At 54.6% G+C, this 21,898-nt stretch overlaps 5 protein-coding genes across 5 annotated transcripts; 2 read left to right on the forward strand and 3 right to left on the reverse strand.

Annotated features, from left to right (window-relative positions):
- Positions 1-2,798: 2,798 nt before the first annotated feature.
- On the forward strand, positions 2,799-6,759 carry LRP88_07523 (uncharacterized protein; the record flags this gene model as incomplete). The annotated part of the gene is made up of 3 exons (XM_083244052.1): positions 2,799-3,136; positions 3,297-5,976; positions 6,031-6,759. 3 exons carry the CDS (start codon positions 2,799-2,801, stop codon positions 6,757-6,759), a joined length of 3,747 nt encoding a protein of 1,248 aa, XP_083098546.1.
- A 1,103-nt stretch (positions 6,760-7,862) lies between these two features.
- LRP88_07524 (GDP-Man:Man(1)GlcNAc(2)-PP-dolichol alpha-1,3-mannosyltransferase) lies at positions 7,863-9,351 on the reverse strand (the record flags this gene model as incomplete). Its single annotated transcript, XM_083244053.1, has 3 exons — positions 7,863-8,470; positions 8,518-9,126; positions 9,180-9,351. The coding sequence occupies 3 exons, from the start codon at positions 9,349-9,351 to the stop codon at positions 7,863-7,865; spliced, it is 1,389 nt and encodes a 462-aa protein (XP_083098547.1).
- Positions 9,352-9,866: 515 nt separating this feature from the next.
- Positions 9,867-10,732, forward strand: LRP88_07525 (ClpP/crotonase-like domain-containing protein; the record flags this gene model as incomplete). The annotated part of the gene is made up of 2 exons (XM_083244054.1): positions 9,867-10,174; positions 10,222-10,732. 2 exons carry the CDS (start codon positions 9,867-9,869, stop codon positions 10,730-10,732), a joined length of 819 nt encoding a protein of 272 aa, XP_083098548.1.
- Positions 10,733-11,112: 380 nt separating this feature from the next.
- LRP88_07526 (rab-GTPase-TBC domain-containing protein) lies at positions 11,113-14,289 on the reverse strand (the record flags this gene model as incomplete). The annotated part of the gene is made up of 1 exon (XM_083244055.1): positions 11,113-14,289. One exon carries the CDS (start codon positions 14,287-14,289, stop codon positions 11,113-11,115), a length of 3,177 nt encoding a protein of 1,058 aa, XP_083098549.1.
- A 1,906-nt stretch (positions 14,290-16,195) lies between these two features.
- LRP88_07527 (leucine-rich repeat domain-containing protein) lies at positions 16,196-21,682 on the reverse strand (the record flags this gene model as incomplete). The annotated part of the gene is made up of 1 exon (XM_083244056.1): positions 16,196-21,682. One exon carries the CDS (start codon positions 21,680-21,682, stop codon positions 16,196-16,198), a length of 5,487 nt encoding a protein of 1,828 aa, XP_083098550.1.
- Positions 21,683-21,898: the final 216 nt, after the last annotated feature.

A 21,898-nucleotide genomic window follows, 5' to 3' on the forward strand; every position in this document is an offset into this window, starting at 1 on the left:
GACAAGTTCCGTTTAGGCAACCCGCTGGAACGAGGCTCAAGGATTCCAATCTGTTGGTTCCAGGTCAGACAATAGCCACAAGCCAAGATGCCACAAATTCCCCAAAAGCAAAAAAACCTGCGTGCGTTCGAAAGACGCGAATCTTATCGGGCGCTGGAGACAGGGGAGAAAAAACGGCCCCAGCAAAATGGGTCAGAGTCAAGACAAGACAAGACAAGACTGGGGCCCAGCCCAGCAGCCACCAAGCCCAACGGGAGCGATGGGATTCTGGTGAGGGTGAGAAATCGAACACACACATGAAAATACAAATGGTGAGATGCCATTGGCTGGCTGGTCAGGTCGGCTGTCCATTCGCCCATTTGCGGTGTCTCATCGGCCATCACTCATCATCCATGAAAAGATGATCCATGAACCACGCTGGCTCGGCTGTTGTTGACAGATTAGGTGTCAAAGGCGGGTTCCATGGATGGAGACCTCATCATGGGTTTATCCAAGGCGGCTGCAGGAGCCATCATGGCCTGGCAAGGCAGGTTCCCGTCTTGAACGGAACGCTGCTCCACCGAGAGCTGTCGATGTACGGCATGATGAGCACAGTGAATCTCAGCCAGAGCAGATGCTCCAGACAGGACGTGTCCAGGGCCTGTTGTGCTGCTGCAGGGCACAGCATCCAAGAGCGAATCAGACGACAACGATAAGGCAAGGGTAGGTGTTTGAGTGTCCACATCTGTTACAACATCACCGCCTCCCGCACCATGGCCCGCAGCCGCTCACTGGTTCGCTGAAGCTCATTGACTCTCCCCATTGCGTCAGCTATCGACGACGCCTTGGAGATATCGTTTTCAGTGCCCGAGTGTGAGTGCCCAGAAGGTGCTGAGCATCATGTTGAATTCAACCATCGCCAAGAATCCCCAAGGTTGACATGTCGCGTCGCCACGCTTGCCGAGTCGTCATAGTTGCGACTGGGATCTTGTTGGACAAACCGGGTTATTTCTTCCATGTCAATCTCTGTGACACTCACCAGACACCGCGCTGCAAATCACATCGCCAAGCCATCCCAGCCCGAGCGTTGCCAAGGCTCTCGCCGGGCAGGGCCAGGACTTGCTCAGTGCTTGTGCGAGCCCTTGTGCTGTGCTGTGCTCCCTTGTCTGTTGAGCTCGTTGTTGGTGCCCATAGCTCTCACCTTTCGCAAGCATTGATCTGACGGTGAGAGATGATATCGAATGATGGGCCTGATCGAGACTGTGGTTTCAAGGTAATCTCATGTCGTCCTCTGGAGAAGCGCCAGGGCATTCAAGGCACGTTGAATGCGCTGGAGGACCAGAGGCATTGCACAGTGCCCGGCATCTTTTGAGGCCCGAGGCTGTAGTTGCAGTGCCTCTGCAGGTAAACGGGTCAATAATAAACGAGACACTGGGCGCAGGAACAGCAAAGCACTCAAACTCCCCTCAAAGGCTATGGCTTTGTGAGAATAAGATTTACATAAAAAGATATAAAAATTGTATAAAGTGAGCTATCATGAGAAGAGACAACATGTCAAAAGTTGCATATTATTTCCTAATGGTTACCAGATTTTATCGCCATCCATTGAAAAGCATACACTGCTTTGTCCGAATCAGTGTCTCGCTTTTTCTCGCAGGCTTTTGCAGTGGCAACTGGGCGCTGCCAGTGGCCACTTCAGACGGCTACCAAGATGGAAAGTCTCTACCGTGCGAGGACCGATCTCAGGGAAAACGGGTCTGTGCTTCGACGCCATGGCGCCATGCTTCCCATTCCCATCCCGACCCTGCTCGCAAGTCGCCCTCACCATCTCCCTCAACCCTTGTCTGCAGAGTGCACAGAGGATGCCTCCTCATGCACACACACCGTCCTAAACACCACAACTCTCACGCCCTGCCTTACCCACACCACCATCTTCAACCTCCAACTCCTTAGCGCGCACCCGTCTTCCACTATCAAGCACTCGCAACTTGGGCTGCTCCCGCTCCCCGGCCGTCCGCAGCGCAGCGCAGGGCAAGGCAGAGGGGACAAAACTCTACTGTCTCAACGACAAACCAGCAGCCCGTGCTGACAGCTGATTTTGTGCTTGACATTCCCAGCCCAACACTGTAAGGTACCGCCCTGTTAGTACCACGCATCTTATCTCTCGTCTCTTCCCAGTTGGACTCGCCTTGCCCGACTCGCTCGTTCGCCTGCCTATGCCAGGGGAGGAGGGGGTGGTTGCATCTCGCCAACCCCCCCTGGCCTGGCCTGGCTCTCTGTGACTCTCGACTGTCTGCACCGCGCTGCTTCTGCTCCTGTGCTGCGGAGTCGGCCGGCCGCCCAAGGGCTGGTTCTCTTTCGTTCGCCCGCCCGCTCCGTTCCTCGCTCGCTCTCACACGCCGTCGCCGCCGCCGCCGCTGCCCCATCCACGCCCAGAAGAATCCACCTCCATACATCACCGACCCGGTCCCAACCCACCAGCTAACTAAAAAATCCACCCCCCAAAACACACGACCTGTTCTCTCTCGCTCTTTACTGCTCCACTTCCCTCGACTCTTTTGTCCAGGTTGTTTGACCCGTTCTCCATCTCAACTTCCCTCATCAAATCTCTCGTCCCTCTCACCTCTCCTACATTTCCAACGTCCATCGGTCCTCCGATCCTCTCACTCGATCCTCCTTGCGCTCTATACCCGACAATGGCACTATAGGCTTCTAGTCACAGACGTTGTGACTTTAACGACTCCTTGGCCCGCCTCTGCGAGCCCTCTACACACCAGCATGTCGAGTCGACCAAAGTCGATCTTACAATCTCGCCCACCATGGATCCCTCTCAGCAGCATCACCACCACCCTCACCCTCACCACCATCACCACCACCACCACGCCCATCGCCACCATCACAAGTCGCTGTCGCAACAGCAGTCGTCCACCTCCCTCTCGACGGCGAACCGCGGGACCCCGCCGTTGCACACGCACCTCCCTTCCTCCTCCTCCATGCCGTTGAGGACCGCCAACAGCACTCCCATGTCTTCTCCTGGGCTTTTCAGCCCCTCGGCTTCGCGACAAAACCTCGTCACGTCCGTTTCCGAGAATAACACACCTCCTGGGTATACCCAGAGCCCTCTGTTGCATCCGTTACAAATGCACAAAGTTCGAGAGTAAGCATCGTGAACTACCACGGATTTTTGTTTCACAGTCATGCTCAATTCCACCCCTCCCGCTCTCGCTTGGGTTGTTCGCCTGCAGCGGGGTGGGACGGGCAGGGAGCTTATCGTGGGGTCTTAATTTGCGAGATACTAACGCATTTGCCAATCATAGGACGCACAAAGCTCTTATCGACTCAGACACCCTCACGGGCCGGAAGCTCATCAACCAATATGAGGTGATCGAAGAAATTGGTCGTGGGATGCACGGCAAAGTCAAGTTGGCCCGCAACTTGGAAACAAACGAGAATGTGGCCATCAAGATCATCCCGCGCTTTTCGAAGAAGCGCCGCCTCGGCAAAGTCACAGCCATGTCACCTCAAGACAAGACGAAAAAGGAAATCGCCATCCTCAAGAAGATTCGTCACCCGAATGTGGTAGCCCTGCTCGAGGTCATCGATGATCCGGAGCTTAAGAAGATCTACATGGTTCTCGAGCATGTGGAGCTGGGTGAAGTGGTTTGGCGCAAGAAGGGTCTCCCTCACATCTGCCTGTACGAACGACGGCGCATCGAGCGAGAAATGCGAGGCGAACCCCCGACTCCCGAGGAGGAACGTTATGAACAATTCCTCGAGAACCGCCAAGCCCTCAAGCAAATAAAGCGAGCCAAGGCGGCACTGGGTTATCACGGCCAGACCAATTATTGGAGCTTCGAGCACGGCGATGTCGAAGAGCCCAGCACCAGCCTGGGCGCCCAATCTCGCGTCTCATCAAGGGACGACTTCGCAGTCAGCGACGAACCGCCATCGAGACCCATCTCTCGCCAAGCCTCTTACGCCGAATCAAGAACCCACTCCCGATCCCGTTCCGTCGTATCCTCAACCCGAGCCGTGGAGGATCCTGATGAGTTCCTTCAGTGGGAGGATGATAATGAGACACCCGGCGCTCTTCGATCCAACCATACATCAAGCGTCGCTCTGGACGGAACCATGTATGGTCCCTACGTCGACGAAGGCTTCCGTGGCCGCTCTCCTAGCATGGCCGACTCTATCATCTCCCACATGTCGTCTCTTGACTTCAACCCTCAATCACACGACCCCTTCTCAGACGACTTTTCCTACGTACCTTGCTTCACCTTCGACCAAGCCCGCTCTACCTTTAGAGATACCGTTTTGGGTCTAGAATATTTGCATTATCAGGGCGTTGTTCATCGAGATATCAAGCCGGCGAACCTCCTGTGGAGCAAGGAGCACCGCGTGAAGATCTCCGACTTTGGTGTGTCCTACTTTGGTCGACCCATCCGTGATGGCGAGCCCGACGACACTGTTTCCGAGTCAGAGGCTAAGGACTTCGATGACGACCTCGAACTCGCCAAGACGGTTGGCACTCCAGCCTTCTTTGCCCCTGAACTTTGCTATACGGACCTGGACAAGGAACAACCCAAGGTTTCGGAGCAGATTGATGTTTGGTCTCTTGGAGTCACCCTCTACTGCCTCATCTACGCCCGAATTCCCTTCCTGGCAGAAGATGAATTCCAGATGTTCCGAAAGATTGCGACAGAGGAGGTGTATATTCCCAGGAAGCGTCTTATGCCGGTTCATCCATCAACATCGCCGACTGCTACATCCCTGTACAAGCGTCAGAACATGCACCCCTATCGAGACGACAACGATTTGGCATATGAGGAAGTTGACAATCTCCTCATCGACCTCTTGCGCCAAATGCTCACCAAGAATCCCGAGAAGCGTATTCGGCTACGAGACATCAAGCGACATCCCTGGGTAGTCCAGGACCTTATCGACCCCGTCGGCTGGCTGGATGACACGGATCCTGCACGGCCCTCGTCTGGTCGACGAATTCAGGTCGACGAGAGGGATGTGTCAGCTGCGGTTGTACCGCTCACATTCCTCGAGCGAGCACGCTCTGTGGTCAAGAAGGCCGTTGGCAAGGTAATACACCCCCTGGTGGAGCGGAGTGATAGCAAGACTCGACGAAGAGCCGACAGTAGTGCCGCTAGCTCCGCCGGTGACAGTATGAGCATGTACAACAACGTGCCACCGGCGACTCCGCATCAACAGTATCGCGACAACCGACGCAAAAGCATCCGCCCCGACGACTACTTTGCCAACGCCGTTCGGGAAGCTACTGCGAATTCGGACCACCCTCTCTCGGTCAGCCAGTCGATCAGCCCTCAGCCGGAATCTGTCGTCTATGACCCCCTAGCCACAGTGCTTCCCTCAAACGAGGCTCCTCGAGGACATGCCCATGCGCATAGCGAAAGTGAGTCTCAGCGGGAACCTGAGAAATCGAACTCGGCGGCATCTCTATGGCCTTTTCATCGTCATGCCCATAGTCATGGCCAGAGCGGGCATCACCACAGCAGGTCCAGCCATCACTTCCTCCACTTCGGTCCTCCGATGCCCATCTCTCAGACTACGCCTACCACTCCCAACTTTGCCTGTCAATCCGATCACCCTGATGATTCCGGGGCTGAGACGATTCGAAAAACGCGGGATATGGATTCTGCCGACGAGAGCTCTCGATCACGCTCGGTCGACCGTGGACTCTTTGCCAGCAATGACAAGCGCGCCGAAGCCAAGGTTGGCGTAAGCACGGCTGTCGCTCCAGGCAGCGTTCACAAGCCATCTCGTCACGGACGCCCCATCAAATCCGTCGACCTCGGCAAGGGTGCACAGAGCAAGCGGCTGGAGGCATCACTGCTCTCTGCATCACTTGTGGCTGCCACTGGGTATCAACATGGGCAACCCCTGATTGACCCCAGCTATTACGGTGAAGCCCGACCTTCTACCAAGACAAGGCCCCCAGCAGCACAGAGGGTCGACAGTGCGCCGATAGTTCGATCGTCACCGCCTCGCCACTCAGAGGAGCTCTGCATGCGGCGAATTGAGCGGCCCAAGGCTGACCCTGTCAGCTTCTCGTGCCCGCCCTCGCCAATTCAAGAAGAATGGAGCCGGAATCAGTCTCTGCCCCGTGCCGAGACGATGCCCACTACCAAGTCGTCGAGTGTAGACTCGATGGAGGCTCTGGGTACCCCTTCGACCAGCCCAAGCGAGGTGACTAGCCCGGTGTCGGCGCAGCCTTCGACTGCTAGCACGTCGGAGCGAATGCTGGTGTTCCAGTCTGACCCATCCCTGCCAGCCCTGCTCAGTGGAGCTAGCTCCGTGTCGGCGGATATGGAGGCAGAACTCCTTTGCAAGCCAGGTATCGTGAGCGCTCACCCAAATCTGCTCGAGACAACCGACAGCCTCACACCACCGGCCCTTAACAAGGAGCCCGCGGCTGGCTTCCCGATCGATCAGGTTTTTGGTAATGCTCCCGCTATGGAGAGTGGCCCACTGGCTGTTCACCTGGATGGAAGCACCCGGGACTCGGTGACAAGCACCCCTGTCGCCCGGCCTGTGGAAGACGACTTTGACGATGATGGCAGTGATGATGGAATTCTATTGATGGCCAAGACCAAGAAGAAGCCAGTACCATCGTCGTCTGGGGTTCCTCGTCCTCCAGCCTTTAACCCTCGGAGACGAGATACCAACATCAGCATTGCCAGCACCGAGACGGCCAAGAAGGTACCAGCCTCTGTTCACGGCGATGAGTGGATGTCGCACTATGAATCATGATACCCTTCCCCACTCTGCAACGAGATTTGCCAAGTTTTTCTCGTCGCCACACATACACTATCAGACGCCGGATGAGCGTTGCGAGACGTTGTCATCGACAAAGTTGCATCTGTGGCCTTTGGTTACTGGAGACATGGAAGCATGCAACACACACATACATACACCGAGCCTGCGATTGCATCAGGTGTTTTCTTCTTCTTCTTATTGTTACTAGACCATGGCTGTTATCCCAAAGAGGGACTTGCTGCATATTTCTTTTCTCTTGTTCTTTTTTTGACATATCACGGGCGGTTCGGTTGCTCTCGACATATTACCCCCTTTTGTACTGGGTCTGGAGAAGTCTTCTGGTGGATTGAAGACAATGGACGGATACGTGGATGAAGCTTCGATGAGAATAATGATGGGTCATGAGCTGGGTTCAACGACGGAGATGAGCAGATGATGGCATGTGTCCAACGGGGAGCCTAAGCTCAAGGTTGATGCGAGGTCATTCACAAGGGGCGGCTTTTATTTGTTATAAACGGGATTACAAAGAATGATAGCATTTCTTTGCTGGGGCTAGCTAGGTATTCATTAGTTAGTGGCTTTGGGCGTTGGCCTGCCTTTCCTACGGGATTGGCAAGGAGCTCTTGGGTGCATTTGCATAGGAACTGGGAGGAGTAGCGTCTCTTTACTGATTGCTCTCCTGTCCCCCTTTTTGCGGGATGGGATGGAGATGGTGGGAAGCGATATCACTACAAAGATGAATCAAGAAGCGACAGCGAATTGACTGTCAACATATGGCCTCCATTATGATGTGAAGTGGTGTTTTCTACAGTCCGTGGTTGATTATCTCTAGAATAGATATGGTTGAGGCATTTTGAACCTCTTCCATTCCATACCCATCCAGATGATAGATCACAGCAACCTAGCAAGAGTGGTACAGTTGTCAACATGAAGCTCTCGTGCTCAATGCCTTTCAGCCTAGGATTTGACAACAAATAGATTTTGTAGATGCATCCACGTTGACACTCTGCCTCGGGAGGTATTTGTGCATGTTTGTATGTATTACTTGGGTCAAGTCGAAACTTGACCCTGAATGTGTTGGTATCTAAGAGAAACGATTACTTGCTGATCACTGACAAGACGCCCGCCACAACGAAAGCCAAACTACACACGAGGCAAGCCCCAACGATGTTGACGGCCCCTGTAGGAGGAGCGGGTTGCTTCTTTGCGACAATCTCGTCCACAATCTCATCGAGTCGCTGGGACATCTGCTCCCGTCCAAAGAGTTCCTTGACCCTCGCAGCGCCCTTATCTCCCATGGCCGCCACCTCATCGTCGCCCATGCGTAGCACCTCGCGCACGACCTCTGCCCAGGCGTCCACATCCTCTGGCGAACGCAGCCAGCCCGTCTCGCCGTCAACAACAGTCTCAACGGGACCACCCGAGTTGGCGGCCAAGACAGGAGTTTTCGACAACATAGCCTCGAGAGGGACGATGCCGAAATGCTCGTTGGCAGGTGTGTAGAGGAGAACGCGGGTGGAGCGGAGGAGAGCGTTCTTGAGTGAACTCGGGATGGAGAGGAGGAAGAGGACGGGGATGTCGGCGGGTGCTGAGAGGGCTGTGATGAGAGTCTTTGCCGTGAGGTGTTGAAGCGAGAGGGACGAAGCGAGAGCCTCGAGTTCAGCGTGGTACTGCACGTTTTCAGAGACGCGATGATCGTAGCCGCCTGAGATATCAGCATTGGACATGGTAAAGGGTAGTTGGTGACTATACCTGCTAGGATGAGCCTGCAACCCTTGCGCTCAGCCTCAGGAATAGCGGCAAAAGCCTTGATAGCAAGCCCAATATCCTTCTTCCTCTCGAAACGATTAATACTCAGAATAATCTTTTCGCCCTTAAAGACAACACCCCCATCCTCACCGGCATCCTCCTTCTCCTTGGCCTCTACGTCGACGCAAGGGTACACCACCACAGTCTCAACATGCTTCTTGAGGTTCGGCCACGTCCTTTCGACAACGCCCTTTGTGAAACCCGAGTTTACGGCGACTGCGCTGGAATAACCCATAGACCATTCTTCGATCCAATCGAAGGGTCGACGGTACAGACGCTTGATAAACGACTCGCGGCCTCGGGCGAGGAGGAGATCGGGAAAGTGGCAGTAGAAGAGGATGGGGACGGCCGGGTCGAGGTAGCGAAGGAGTGGAAGGCCGGCAGAGAGTTGATCGACGATAATGGTGTGAGGCTTCAGGTCGCGAAGTTCGCCAGAGAGTGTGATTTGGAAGATGAGGTGGACATGTCGGAGGATTGCGCAGAGGATTGTAAGGCGGGAGAGGATGGACATGGGGATCAACCAATTGCCGCGAACACGAACATCGAGTGTTCCTAGAAAACAAATTAGCTCCTGTAACAAAGAGGAAGAGTGAGGGTCATGATACCATCGCGACACTCTTCAAAGCAATGCTTAGGATCACAGTGATTCGTAAAGATGACAACACGATGTCCCCGTTCCTGGAGTCCAACCGCAGCATCGACAACAAGACGCTCAGCGCCTCCGATACCAAGATCAGGATGGAAAAAGACGATGGCGGGCTTCTTCTGGTCTGCCATCTTTGAACGAGTGTATGTATGTGTTGATGGTGGGGGGACACGCTATTCAGGAGCTTCAGCTAGGAGATGAAAAAGAGCTGTGGGGGAGGAAGGTGGTGATTGGCTGACACTCAAAGGGGTACGTATTCTTCTGTCATGGGAAGTGGGGCGGGGAATTCCATCATGAGATGCAGCTTCGGTTCGTTTACCCCAGGATCCATCCAATCTTGGCAGCTGATGATGGTCTTTCACATGCAAACTAGCAAAACACCACGAGAAAGAACAGGGATAGATGGGAAACAGTAAATACTTGCCGAGTAACAAATACATCGTGATTAATAACAGTTCAATCCTCAACCAAATCTGGCACATGACCCATATCGAACCGAGATCTAAATCCAACCACCGACTCGGCCTCCAGGTACCGTTCCCCAGCCTCGAGCCGAGGTTCCCCATGTTTGAACTCCAAGCCATATATAGAAACTAACAACTTCTCACCTCTCACAGCTCAAACCTCATCAACTTCTTTCATCACAATGGCTCTCTTCACACTTCAAATCCCAAAATGCGGCCCTCACGTAGGCGGAACGCTCACATGCACTGAGCCCGAGCCAGCCGTGTACCTTTTAACTCTGACGTCGCCGCCGGACAACCGTCTCACCGAGCCGGTTCTCAAGGCGTTTCTCAACGCTCTTGATATCCTCGAGTTTGGATATCCCCACGGCGTCGTAATCACCACGTCCGGAATCCCCAAATTCTACAGCAATGGTCTTGACCTGGAACATGCCGTTGCTACGGATGGCTTCTGGCATCTTCTCTACGATGTCTGGAGACGTTTCCTAACGTATGCACCCCCCCTCCTCTCAACAACACGTAACTAACAAAGCCTAGATACCCAATGCCAACAGTGGCTTTCCTCAACGGCCACGCCTTCGCAGGCGGCCTCATGCTCGCAACAGCCCAAGACTACCGCCTGGCCCCCTCCCCGCGCGGCTTCCTCTGCGTCAACGAGCTCCTCTTCGGCGCTCCCCTCAAGCCCGCCATGTCTGCCCTCTTCCGACACAAGGTCCCCTCCACTACCTACCGCAGCCTAGTCCTCGAAGCAAAGCGCTTCACTGCCGAGGAGGCCGTGGCCGCCGGACTCGCAGACGGCGTGGCGACGGGGTTGAACGATGTGCTGGCGTTTGTTAAGGAGAAGGATCTGGTGTCAAAGTGCAAGTCGGGTGTTTATGGTGTGCTCAAGGCAGAGATGCACAGCGAGCTTATCGAGTTCCTCAAGAGTCCCACCAGGGAAGCTCATGAGAATAGGTTCGATGACGTCCAAGCAAGTGAAGGCGAGAGACAGGAATTTGGAAAGGTCTGGTACGAGCAGTGGCTCAAGGAGACCAAGGCAAAGCTGTAGACGATTATAGTGTAACCATATAGAGTTGAATCTTTCATCATTTTTCTGTATTCCTCTGCTCTAAAGGATGCATAGAATCTCTGGTGTATACCGTTCGTGTATGCCCGCTAAGAAACGACATCGCTTTTATTCAAGCCAAAAAAAGAGACAACCTCGCTTCGAGCAGGAAAAAACGCCTTTCCTCCCTTTCAAAAAGCCCAGACCCTTGCCTGCCATACCAAATTGACAAAATATGTAAACGCCGCAATGCTTCAACTCCCCTGCCGAGGTGTACATGACACAGCTCGTCCAGTGGGTGGGTATCATGGCCCTATGAGACGCAAACTCCAAATCCTGTCCTTTGTCCAATCCAATGTGTCCAACTTTCTGTATCCCTTCTTTCATGCCTGTTCTTCACTCGGCTGCGTCTCTACCGCCGTCTCGCTCCCAGTCTCGGCGAGTGATGCTGTAGTGGGCTTGCTTCGCCCCGAATCACCGTCTCTTGCCGCTAGCAGATCCTTCTCCGCCTGGATCGCCTTTTCTCTCCGCTGCTCCACGTCGTCTCGTCGAACTACCTTTCGCAACGCTTCGCTGGCTTGGATCAACCCGTCAATACTGATAGCATGCTCCGTCATCTGGTGGCTGATGTACGTGTACACTCCGGCTGGAGTGTTACACTGCAAAAGATTCCCTTCGTTGAGCTTGAGTAGTGCCAGGGCCACCTGGAAGAGGAATGTGCTGCCGTCGTTAGTGCAGAGAACCACATCCCACAAACGGAACAGAGCTTCGGCGCTCAGGCAGTCTGTAAACACGGAAAGGAACCACTGGAATGTCAACGCCTCGAGCTCAATAGACAACGAGTCGAGATGCGCCGAGAGCTTGGGCAGCACCGACGCAACATACTGTCGCAGAACCTGCTGGTCCGCACGCGAAGCCAGAAGTGAGTGGTCATAGTATCCATGTGGCAGAATGTTCTCAATGATGGACGCCAGAATCCAAAACGCATCCTCGGCAGACGGCATCATGAGCAAAAGGTTGGCGGCAATGAGGTTCATTCCTTGGCAGTAACCGACATCCTTGTTTCGCCTGGCATACGCGAGAAGAACCTCGTTAAGCTTCTTGACTCCCGGGCCCTTGCGGAAGAAAATGTTGTCCGTCAGCGTTCGGTTGATGTCCATCTTGATCTGGCTGACAACCACAGCGTCGTCATCCTCGCCACTTTGGGCCACCAAGTCTTCGTAGTAGCCAGGAACACGTAGAGCCGCAGCTCCCGAGCACTCGGACCACACTTTGGCTCGATAGGCAACGGGAATGCCACCCAGCACCAGGTTCTTGAATTCGTTCCACTTGGCTCTTCCGACCTTGCCCTTGTTGCCCAGGTCCGAGACTCCAATCATCTCGCCGTCTGCAACGCGCGTCTCGGGCAAAATCATGGCGGGCTGTTCATAGCGAGCCTCGGCAGCAGATCTGGCGGCAGCAATTGCAGCTTCACCGTCGCGACGACGCTCAGCGCGCACTTTTCGGAGAAAGTCATTCCATCGCACCGTCTTTTCGCGCTGGAGCGAATCGTGCAGTTCGCTGAGTTGCTGTAGCAAAAGCTTGACGGGCTCGGTGTCGTCCTTGGCGAGGGCAACTGAAGACTCAGGTTGTGACACCTGTGGCGTTTCGTTGTCAACAGCCGTTGTTGTGCTAGCCGAAGGAATGAGTCCAGAGTCGGTAGAAACAATGGCTGGCTTGGTGGGTTCGCTAGTCTGAGACTGTGGCTCGGGCGTCTGGGTTCCCTCCATAACCTCTAGTGACACGGCGATGCTTGGCGTATGGCTCAGTAGTTCTGTGGGAAACGTCGCGATCTTGAGGTAATCCTGCCATCTCTTCGACTTGCCATCCTCTGCATTCCGCTCCTCCAGACTGCTTGGGCTCTCCGGGCGTCCATCGCTTGAAACACTATGCTTGGGGCTAGGAAGGTCCTCGAAAGAGCTAGGAGAGATGCCGGTGCGACCATTGTGTAACATCTCAGTGCGGCTGCCCTTGCGCAAGTGTCGCGCCGTCTGAGCTGCTTCACGCTGTCGCTTCTTGCGTCGCTGGTCATAGATGAAACCGAATCGATCTGTCAGATATTCGCTGTTTGGAAAGTTGTTGTAAATATGCGTAAGAGTCGGTGGCTGCGACTCTGGGGATCGAATGGCGTCCATCTCGACAGGTCCATAACTCTCTTGTCGCGAAGATAGGTTAGTTGGGGGACTACCGCGCAAGCTATCCCATCCGTCCTGCGCCTGCCCCCTCGCTCCCTGGGCAGATGGTGCAGGAGTAGATCGTCGCATCGCCATCAACGCCTTGGGGCCTCCAGCGACTGACACCGCTCGGGGCTGGCCAGTCCGGTTGCTAGCACTAGAAGCAGCCCGGAGAGACTCTGCATTGGTAGAAGTGCTCACAGCGCGACCTCGAGACTCAGCCTCACGCCCGCTTATGGCACCGCCAGCTACCAGCCGCAGGGCCATGCTTGCCAACGAAGATGATGCTTTGCGCTCGCCGGGGGTGCCAGACTGGATGCTCGATGCCCGACTAGGGGTCCGCACAGATTGTGCCTCGGGTGGGCTGAAGAGATCGTCCTGAAGTGTTGGTCGTCGGTCCATGCTAGAGTGTGATCGTATCACAGTTGCCGGGTTGACCCCCTCGCCATTTACGCTGTTGGTCCGGCTCGCTCGTTTCGCGGTCCCCGAGCCCCAGAGATATTCCTTCCACCCCTTCAGTGTGCCTTTTCCGCTCTCGGTGTTGCTGCTGATCGACTGGCTGCTGGCCCGGATGGTGGAGCTCTTGGTGCCTGTCTCGCCGTAGGCAGTAGCGACAACTGTATCCTGCATCGCATCGCTCATGAGGTCGCTCAAGCCACTATCCTCCTTCTGCAGACCTTTTCCGGGGCCGCGCAGGTCAGCTTCAACGGCTCGCAGCCGCGTCTCGAGATCCAGGTTGGAGAGGCCGCATTCTCTAATTATCTTGCGCAGAGCACGCTCTCGCTCATCGGCGCGTCGTCGCATATGGGAAATCTGGGCATCTCGTTGAGCAAGATCCTCCGAAATCTGCCTAATCAGACCAATGGCGCCGTGTCTGGAAATCAAGCGTTGAATGTGTTCGTCATCGGCTTGGTGGAGGGAACCGGGGACCTTGCGCATCAGCGGGGCATCTTCGAATAAAGCGCTCCTCGCACGTGAGTCTGCAGTGAGGTTGTCAACAATGGAGGTGCGGCCAGAGGCAGGCACGGCCTTCGGGGCAAGCGTGTCGTCAGTGCTGGGCGGTTTGCTCGTCGACTTGGCCCAGGTCGGCTCCTCGAAGCGGTCGTTGCTTGGTGTCTCGGGCGAGAAGCTGGGGAAGCTCGTGAGCGACTTGTCACTAGCAGCAATGCTGCTAGCAGAGCTGCCAGCCTGGCTAAGACGCTTGCGGCCGCGGGGACCTCGAACGGTGGCACTGCGATTGCTGCGGGAGCTGCGATGGGATGCGAGCGAGGTGCTACTATGCTGGGAGACGGACCGCTGGAGGGGCGACGGCGGTGATGCGTCGGCCGCTTCCATGGCCGTCGCCATAGCTGGGCCGGGGGGGTCAGCGGTATCTGACGGTGAATTTGTGTCGATGTAGAGTTGTATCGATCGATTGGGATTTTGCTGCTGGTAAACAAGGTTGGGTAAAGTTGAAGGAGAAGGAGAGGAGAAAGGAAGCGAGAGAGAACGAGCGAGGGCAAGCAATCAATCAATCAATCAAAGGGTGTGAGGTTTGAGGGGGTGTGCGATCGGAGGGAGAGCTCCCACCCACCAACCGAGAGGCAAGTACCGAAAGTAGAAAGTACAGCAGGTACCTCCTGTTTGTATTGTAGCAGGCGTCAGCCTGTGACTGATATGACTTTGTTCTGATAGCACAACGTAGACGAAGCGAATAAGTAAGAAGCGAAGAGGTTTCAAGTCCGGCAAGCAGTTGAATCAAGAAAGATTTTTATTAGGAATAGAAGCAGCATCAAGAGCAGCAAAATCTCTCATCATTCGGACTCTGTTGGGTTTGTCCATGTCGTAAAATTACCCCAAGATGAAGCAAGAGTCAGTCACGACAAACCCCGGTCCGTCAAGGTATGTACCTCTTAAAGTGCGTTTGTGCCCTAGCGATTGGCCCTCGTCTTGTTTTTTTCTTGCTTAGGCATGGGGGAATGCGTTGGCCCGTGACGACCTCTCCTGCGACGGACGGCGAGAAAATGCGATTAGCGACCCCTGCCAGAGCCTGTGAAATTGCCCGCCCTGAGCTATTACCGTGCTGTACCTACTGTGCTGTACCGCTCGCCTGGCGCCGGCTCCACGGTTGGGTTTCTGCTTGGGACACGCGCCCAACGGGGACCACACCCCAAGCCAAGTCCCACGGCCCTAGAAGCTTGATGAAGAAGCTCCGTTCTAAAAGAAGGGATAGTTGCTGGGTAGGGCTAGCAGCATCCCCCGTCTCCTATCCCGTCCCCCATCTATGGCCGAGATGCTCATCTCTTGTTCATCTCTTGCGAATGTGTCCCCCTGGGTTACGCCTGGCCAACAGCGAGAGAATTCCATCCTCAAAAGAAACGTCGACTTTTTTTTTCTTCTGCGGCAAGATTCCAGAACTCGCTACACACGCCCCTCCCCTCTACAACCCGAATGGTTTGTTTTCTGTCTCACCCAGTGCCGAAGGACAACCAGAAAAACTTTTTCATGCAAAATTCTTACAAGGGATAAAAAAGAAAAGAAACACAAATTTTTGTTCAATTTTTTTCGTGGTCACGCGATAATTTTTCGTGATGCTGTCAGTATCCGTTCAAGCCTTCAATACAACCCATTGGCACCAGTCAGTCATCCATGGATCCAATCCAATCTCATGCAAAAGCCCCAGCTTCAACAAATGATCGACTGCGTATCTCTGACGTCGGTGCGGCTGCTCCGTGATCAGCGTGACTTCATCCTGCAGCCAGAGGACGTGCTTGCACACGGTACCCTTGAGTCTCACCTACGGCCAGTCCATGTCCATTACAATCCATGTCCATTACAATCCATGTCATGTCCTGCCCTGCCTGTCGTCGCCCTGGCCATCATCCGCATAACACACCTCCCTTGTCAATGCGATTAATTAGAAAGATAACCCGCGCGCGTCTCGTCTCGTCTCAATGGAATGCTCTCTCATGTCTGTTGTATTCATACAACTCAGGCATGCAGCATAATTACTCGTAATAACCAAACCCATTTATCCGTGTCCTGTCCTTGCCTTGCCTTTCCTTACTCCTGGTAATGCCGTGTCCGTTTCCTTTTGCCAATTTCCTCTCCCTTGCTCGACACTCTTTGGTTCGCTTCATTATCATCTATCAAAAAAGATCACAAAATTCCACAAACGCCGCAAATATGCATAACTTAGGACACGTCCTCCTCATCATGCGCACTCGTACATTGCAATGAATCCTCATGCATGCATGCACGCACTTGCTCTGCCTTAGGCAAAGCTGTCTTCTGCGTTCCACCGGCTGCTCCTCAACGTGTCAATCTCGTGATTCGTCTCAGGTTCAACCGCCGCATCCTTGCAGCTTGGAGCATCGTCGCCGACGAGTGTCTCGTCTGGTAGCAGGCCCTCGGCCACCAGCGTCTGAAACACCCCATCCTTGGCCAGAACCACCTCTCGGTTGATGGCAAGGCCATCCAGCTTTCGTAATCTCTTGCAGCTCGCCACAAACACGATTTGGTGCAACCTTCGCCTCAACTTGGTTGTCTCATCCAGCCGCTTAGCGAACAGCTCGTCCCGCTCAACCTCGGCGTCAGGAAGCAAGAACGGATCTACAGATTCGCTGCGGTCCCTGGAAACCATCACCTGCATCGTGGGGTAGAAGCCGATTGTTACCGGGTTATCTCTCAGGTCGAGTTGTGTGAGATGGGGGAACTCGATGAGCAACTCCGTCACCATGGTCGAGTCGGCAAGTCGGTTGCCGGCCACCAAGAGCTTCTTCAACCGGGGAATGAAGCGAAGTGGCTCCAGGTCACGAATCGCGTTGAAGTTGATGTTCAGCGTCCGGAGGTTGGGCATCAGCTGGCCCAGGTTGTCTGGCAATGCTTGGAGTCCACAGTTTGCCAGCTCCAGAAGCTGAAGGTTGAGGAAGTCGACCGTCGGCTCAAACGAGCCCAAGTAGTTCCCAGAAAGGAAGAGCTTTCGGACTTCATAAGCTTCCGACAAGAAGCTGAGATCAAGCGATTGTTCACCATACTGCTCTCTGAGGCTCAGGCTGTCAAGTCGTCGAGCTCGGTTGAAGCCCGCCAGGTCAACAATGCGGTTGCGATCAGCATGCAGTGAGTGCAAGTTGGGCAGGCTGCTAATGTCCAGAGAGGTGAGTCTGTTGTCGCTGAGATCCAATTGACGAACCCCCTTGACCTCCGTGGCCACCGCGAAGCTTTCGAGCCTGTTCTTGGGGAGCCTCAGTCGTACCAGTGCCGGTGCAAGCTCCAGATTCCGAACTGACGAGATTTGGTTGCCGCCCAGATCAAGCTCAGTAAGGCGCTCCATCTTAACTCGTGCAAAGTCGACTTCCTCAATCAGGTTATCCCGAGCTCGAAGAGTAAGAAGTCCATCATGGGTATCAAGTCCATCGAGGCTTGTCAGTTGGTTGTTGTCAGCCTTGATGCTTCGCAAGTGTACCAGACCCTTGAGTGCCGACAGGCTCTTGACCTCGTTGCTGGAAATATCGACGTATTGAAGGTTCATCAAGTGATCCCACGACGTCAGCTCAGTGAGCATGTTCTGTGATACCTTGAGCTGCCGCACACTTGACGGCACACCATCCAGATGTCCCAGCGTGTTCTTTGAAGCATCCAAAGTCACCAGCTTGCCGCAGAATTGATCAAGCATGTGAAGGCTCCCCAGCCGCTTCTCACGCAGATCCAAGTCTGTAATGTCCTCCCAGTAAGGCTCGTAGGGCTCTACCTCACTAAGCTTGTCCACAAGTTCCCGTATCGTCATAGACATGACCTTCTTAGAGCCATCACCGGTTGCCATATGTCGACGTCCCATAACATAGCTGACCTCAAAGCCGAACGACTGGTCCGAGTTGTTAAGAGTGAACTCAGACAATGGGCTGAGGGAGAGCTTTCCAACGTTTTGCCCGAGAAGAGCACTGTCATCCGGCGGGACTGACAGCAGATTGTTGCGCGGCGTGTGGTTGACGATGAAGCTGAGGCTGGCACGACGGCCATCGGGTGTCTTGTGGCTGACCACGCTCGTCTCACCAATGATGCTGATCTGTCGATCTTCAGTTGGGACTTCGATTGTGCTCTCTTCATCCTGCTCGTCGATGCGCGACACAGGTCTCGGGATGAAAGCCGGGCCGCTAGAAGCAACGCTTCGTGATACAACACGGTTACTGCGCACTGATCCTTGGCCGCCGTTCTTGAGAGCTGACTTGCCAATGCTAGGATAACCTGGCGATTTCTTCGGGGTCGGATTGGAGCTGAGATGTCCCTCGGGCAGCTCTGGGTCGTCCTCAAGATTGTCCAAGTCTTCTGCCACCACGTCCTGGATGACGGATGCCACTGGCGAGGAAAACGTGATAGTGAGGTTGCGTCTCTTCGTGGTCGTTGAGGGCGTGTTGCTAGCCTGGTCGTAATGAATATCAGTCGAGCCTTCAACCGACTCATTCATATCCAGCTCTGAATCCTCCATGACGCGCGCATCCAGTTTCTGAAACTCTTCTCGAGCAAGGCTTGCCACGTTCGGGCTGAGTTGTCCATCAGGAGACAAGGTCGTGTAGCCTCGACTAGACCGAGGCCGTGGTGCCCTGGAAGGGCTGACTGGTGACCTTGCCTGGCTTGGGCTGCCCGCTGCGTCCGTTTTCTTAGCTGTGGTCAACTGCAGGTTTTGCATCTCCCTGGTTAGGTCAACAGAGAGATCCGGAATGCTGGCGAATGGGTCATCCTCGCTGTCTGAGGGCAGGATGTTGCTGGACCGGCGACGAGTTGGTGTTTCCTTCTTCTTGATCCAAATGTTATTCTGCTTGTCCAGATACATACTGCCAACTCGATCTGGGATAAGATGTGACACGCTTTCCGGCATAATGGTCTTGCGCGTGTCAGAGCCACGAGAAGATCCTGTCGGATATGTCCTGTTGGTGGAAGCCGCCGAGGAATGAGAATGGTAGTCTCGTGACGGGCTTGGAGGCGTGCCGTTGTGAGCAGGATTGAACGACAACCGAATGTTAGGCGGGTCGCTGATGGCCTCATCGTCGGTGGTATATGGAACATCTGACCTGGTGCGCGAGTTCTCGTCAATCTGGCGTTCAATCTCCAAAGCAGCGCGGATCGCATCCTGTGCGAGGCCCATAGATCGCATGGATGAGGAGATGATATCTCCCATATCGCTCAGTTCTTGATACTTTTTCAATCGATTGATGAGCTCAGGGTCCTCCTGACGCTGGGGAAGTCTCGACACAGGTCTGCCCTCGCGGCTGGGAGGTCGAGACAGAGGCTCCCCCGTCGATTGGTAAGAGGAGTCAGGGTCCTCAGCAGAGGGTGTACGCTCGGCTTCCGATTCCTCCACGCTTGACAAGACAGGCGGCTTCACCTGGTTGCGGATCATGGCCATGATCTGAGCCGCCTGGTCAACAAAGTCCTGAGTCCTAATCGACGGCTTCCGGTCTGTCTCGCCAAGAGCATCGCTGGCCATGCTCTCGTTCTGAAGTGCCCGGATCGGTGACTTCTTCGGCAGATGGCGGGTATCGCCGTCTTCGGAATTGGCGACTGGGCTTTGATCACTGCGTTGTGACGACCCGCGACTCGGTGTAGGGCTACGAGGTCGAAGAATAGTTCTCATAGCAAGAACACTTGGGTTCGCCAATTGGAAGTCCCCAGGTCGAGCATCCTTGCGCTTCTTCCCCATGGCCGATTGCATGTCGCGAGATGCCGATTCTACGCCTTCCAGCCAGTCTTCGCGACCAAAGGCGATGTCGGAACGGTGAAGTGTGCGTCGACGCTTGGGCGTAGGATCTTTAGACGGTGAGGTCCGCGGCCTCTTGCCCTCTGAGCCAGAGTCACGTTTGGGAGTACCGGCATTGTCTGGGCCACCCTTTGCTGGACTGAGATTCTTTCGAATCACACTAGAAGTCGAAAATGTTCGGTGGTGTTTGCTGCTGGACGAAGACATGGACTTGTTTCGTCGCCTGCGAACAAGAAGCTCAGAATCCTCTCCAGGGGACTCTGGGTACTGAAATAATGGCTCGACAGGGTGTGACGAGAGAGGGTGAGGAGCGGCATTCTCTTTATCCGAGTAGGGGGATCCTGCCTGTGAGACATAGGAAATGTCGTCACTGAATTCGTATCCTTCGAGGTCGCCTCCGCCAAACTGGCTAACCGACCTCATGCCAGGTGTCTGGTGAGCTTGTGCGACAGGACTAGAGGCCGCCACAGGCCCTTGGTGGACTGGAGAGCTGGCCTGATCTGTATGAGCTGGAGAGCCAAGAGACTGCCGGGAAGGGGTTGCAGACATCCCTTCCTCGAATTGGCTGATTCGTCGGAGGAGTGTCTGGTTGGTAAAGGTGTCGTAAGGTCCGAAGAGCTTCAGAGGGCTTGTAGCAGATGACGGCCTGTGTCCAGGAGCAATCTCCCGTTTATCGGGGCTGGGAAAAGGAGCCCGGGGCATCGAAGGGCTCAGGTTAAAATAATCAGATTGGTATGGGTTGGTGATTTCCGTCCGGACAGAAGGGAACTGCTTAGGAGTGCTGGCCTGCAGAGACTCTTCGGGAAGCATTCCACTCGTATCAACGCCCAGGCCCGGGCTCAGATCGCGATAGCGGAAGGAACCCTCCCCAGATCGGCCTCCTCTCTGCAAATTCAGGAAGCCTCCCCTGCGTGCGTATTCCTCGGTATCCTCCATAGAGCCAGATGCCCCCTCGTCAGTCTTATCGAATCCTGTTTGGGGATCAACATTCGGGTCGAGCAACATCTGGTTGATGCGTAGAGCCTCGAGCTTCTGTTTCAATGTGTCGGCTGGCAATTCGATAGGTGCAAAGTCCATTTTGCCATCCTTGTCGCTCTGCTTGCCGATGAGGATCGGGCTAAAGTCCTCGTTGCGAATCACGCTCTGGCCACTAAGTTTCCGAACACTGCCATCCGCATCCTGAGAGGCGCTCAAGCAACTTTCGTCTCGGTAAATATCCTCTCGTTGTCGTGAGGGTGTCTCGTCATCTCTTGGGCTGATTTGGCTCGAGGCCATGGAATCCTCCACATTAAGCTTGTACTTGATTTCTCTCTTCGCCCTCCTGGGGCTTGGGCTTGGTGTAACTTCGTTCGGATATACTGGCTCTTCGTCCTCAAGTTCATCCAGCTCATCCAAGGCATCCAGTCCTGTGTTGACGTCGTTGCTCGCGATACGTTGGGGGTAGGACGGTGGGCTGGACGGCATCACTGAAGACTCAGCTTCAGGTTGCTCCTCGTCATCTTCGTGGTCTTCGGGGACCGATGGTGGTTTGAACATGTCTTGAAGACCCGTCGCAGCGGAGCAAAACAGGTCGCGCTGCTCTCCGTACTGGACGTCCCCGTACACTAGACGTCGCTTCCACTCTGGTGTATCCTGGGGCTTTCCAGGTGACGACTTATGTTGCACCGTGTTATGAACAACAGAACCACTTGTGGAGGCAGAAACAGATCTGCTGGCGTATCTTCCGCGCGAAAACCTAAACTCCTGCGACGGCTTGGTAATGCGAAGGCTCGAGATGTTGATGTCATTCGGGGTTCGCTCGCTGAGGATATTGGCGCTGGTGTCGTGGGGGTGTGCCAATTGAGGACGCGGACCAAACGTTCTACGCGGTATCCGACTCGGTGTCTCTCTTGGCTTGATCTTGGGGGAGTCGGTGTCTTTGAGAGGAGGAAGTTGGACAGCTGATGCGTCGGATCCGACCTGGGAGGGCCAGTCCTCGGACAGGGAGTCCAACCAAGCGTGCTCCATGGCGACGCCTAAAAGAGTAATTGGAGGCAGGAAGTGTCAATGCGACTCCATGAACCAAACAAGAAGAAATGCGATCGACTGCGGGGTCGCAAAGCTCGATGTTGTTTATGCGTCGCGACGTGTGTATACTCGACCAGGCGAGAGGGTGGTAGCGGGATAGTGAAATGAAGATGTATTAAAACACGAGCGAATGGTAGGGATTCAAGAGGTAGCCAT

This window comes from Fusarium phalaenopsidis (genome assembly GCF_050370095.1).
Source record: "Fusarium phalaenopsidis strain FUZ10S chromosome Unknown contig_32302, whole genome shotgun sequence".
In the NCBI taxonomy this organism is placed as follows: Eukaryota; Fungi; Ascomycota; class Sordariomycetes; order Hypocreales; family Nectriaceae; genus Fusarium; species Fusarium phalaenopsidis.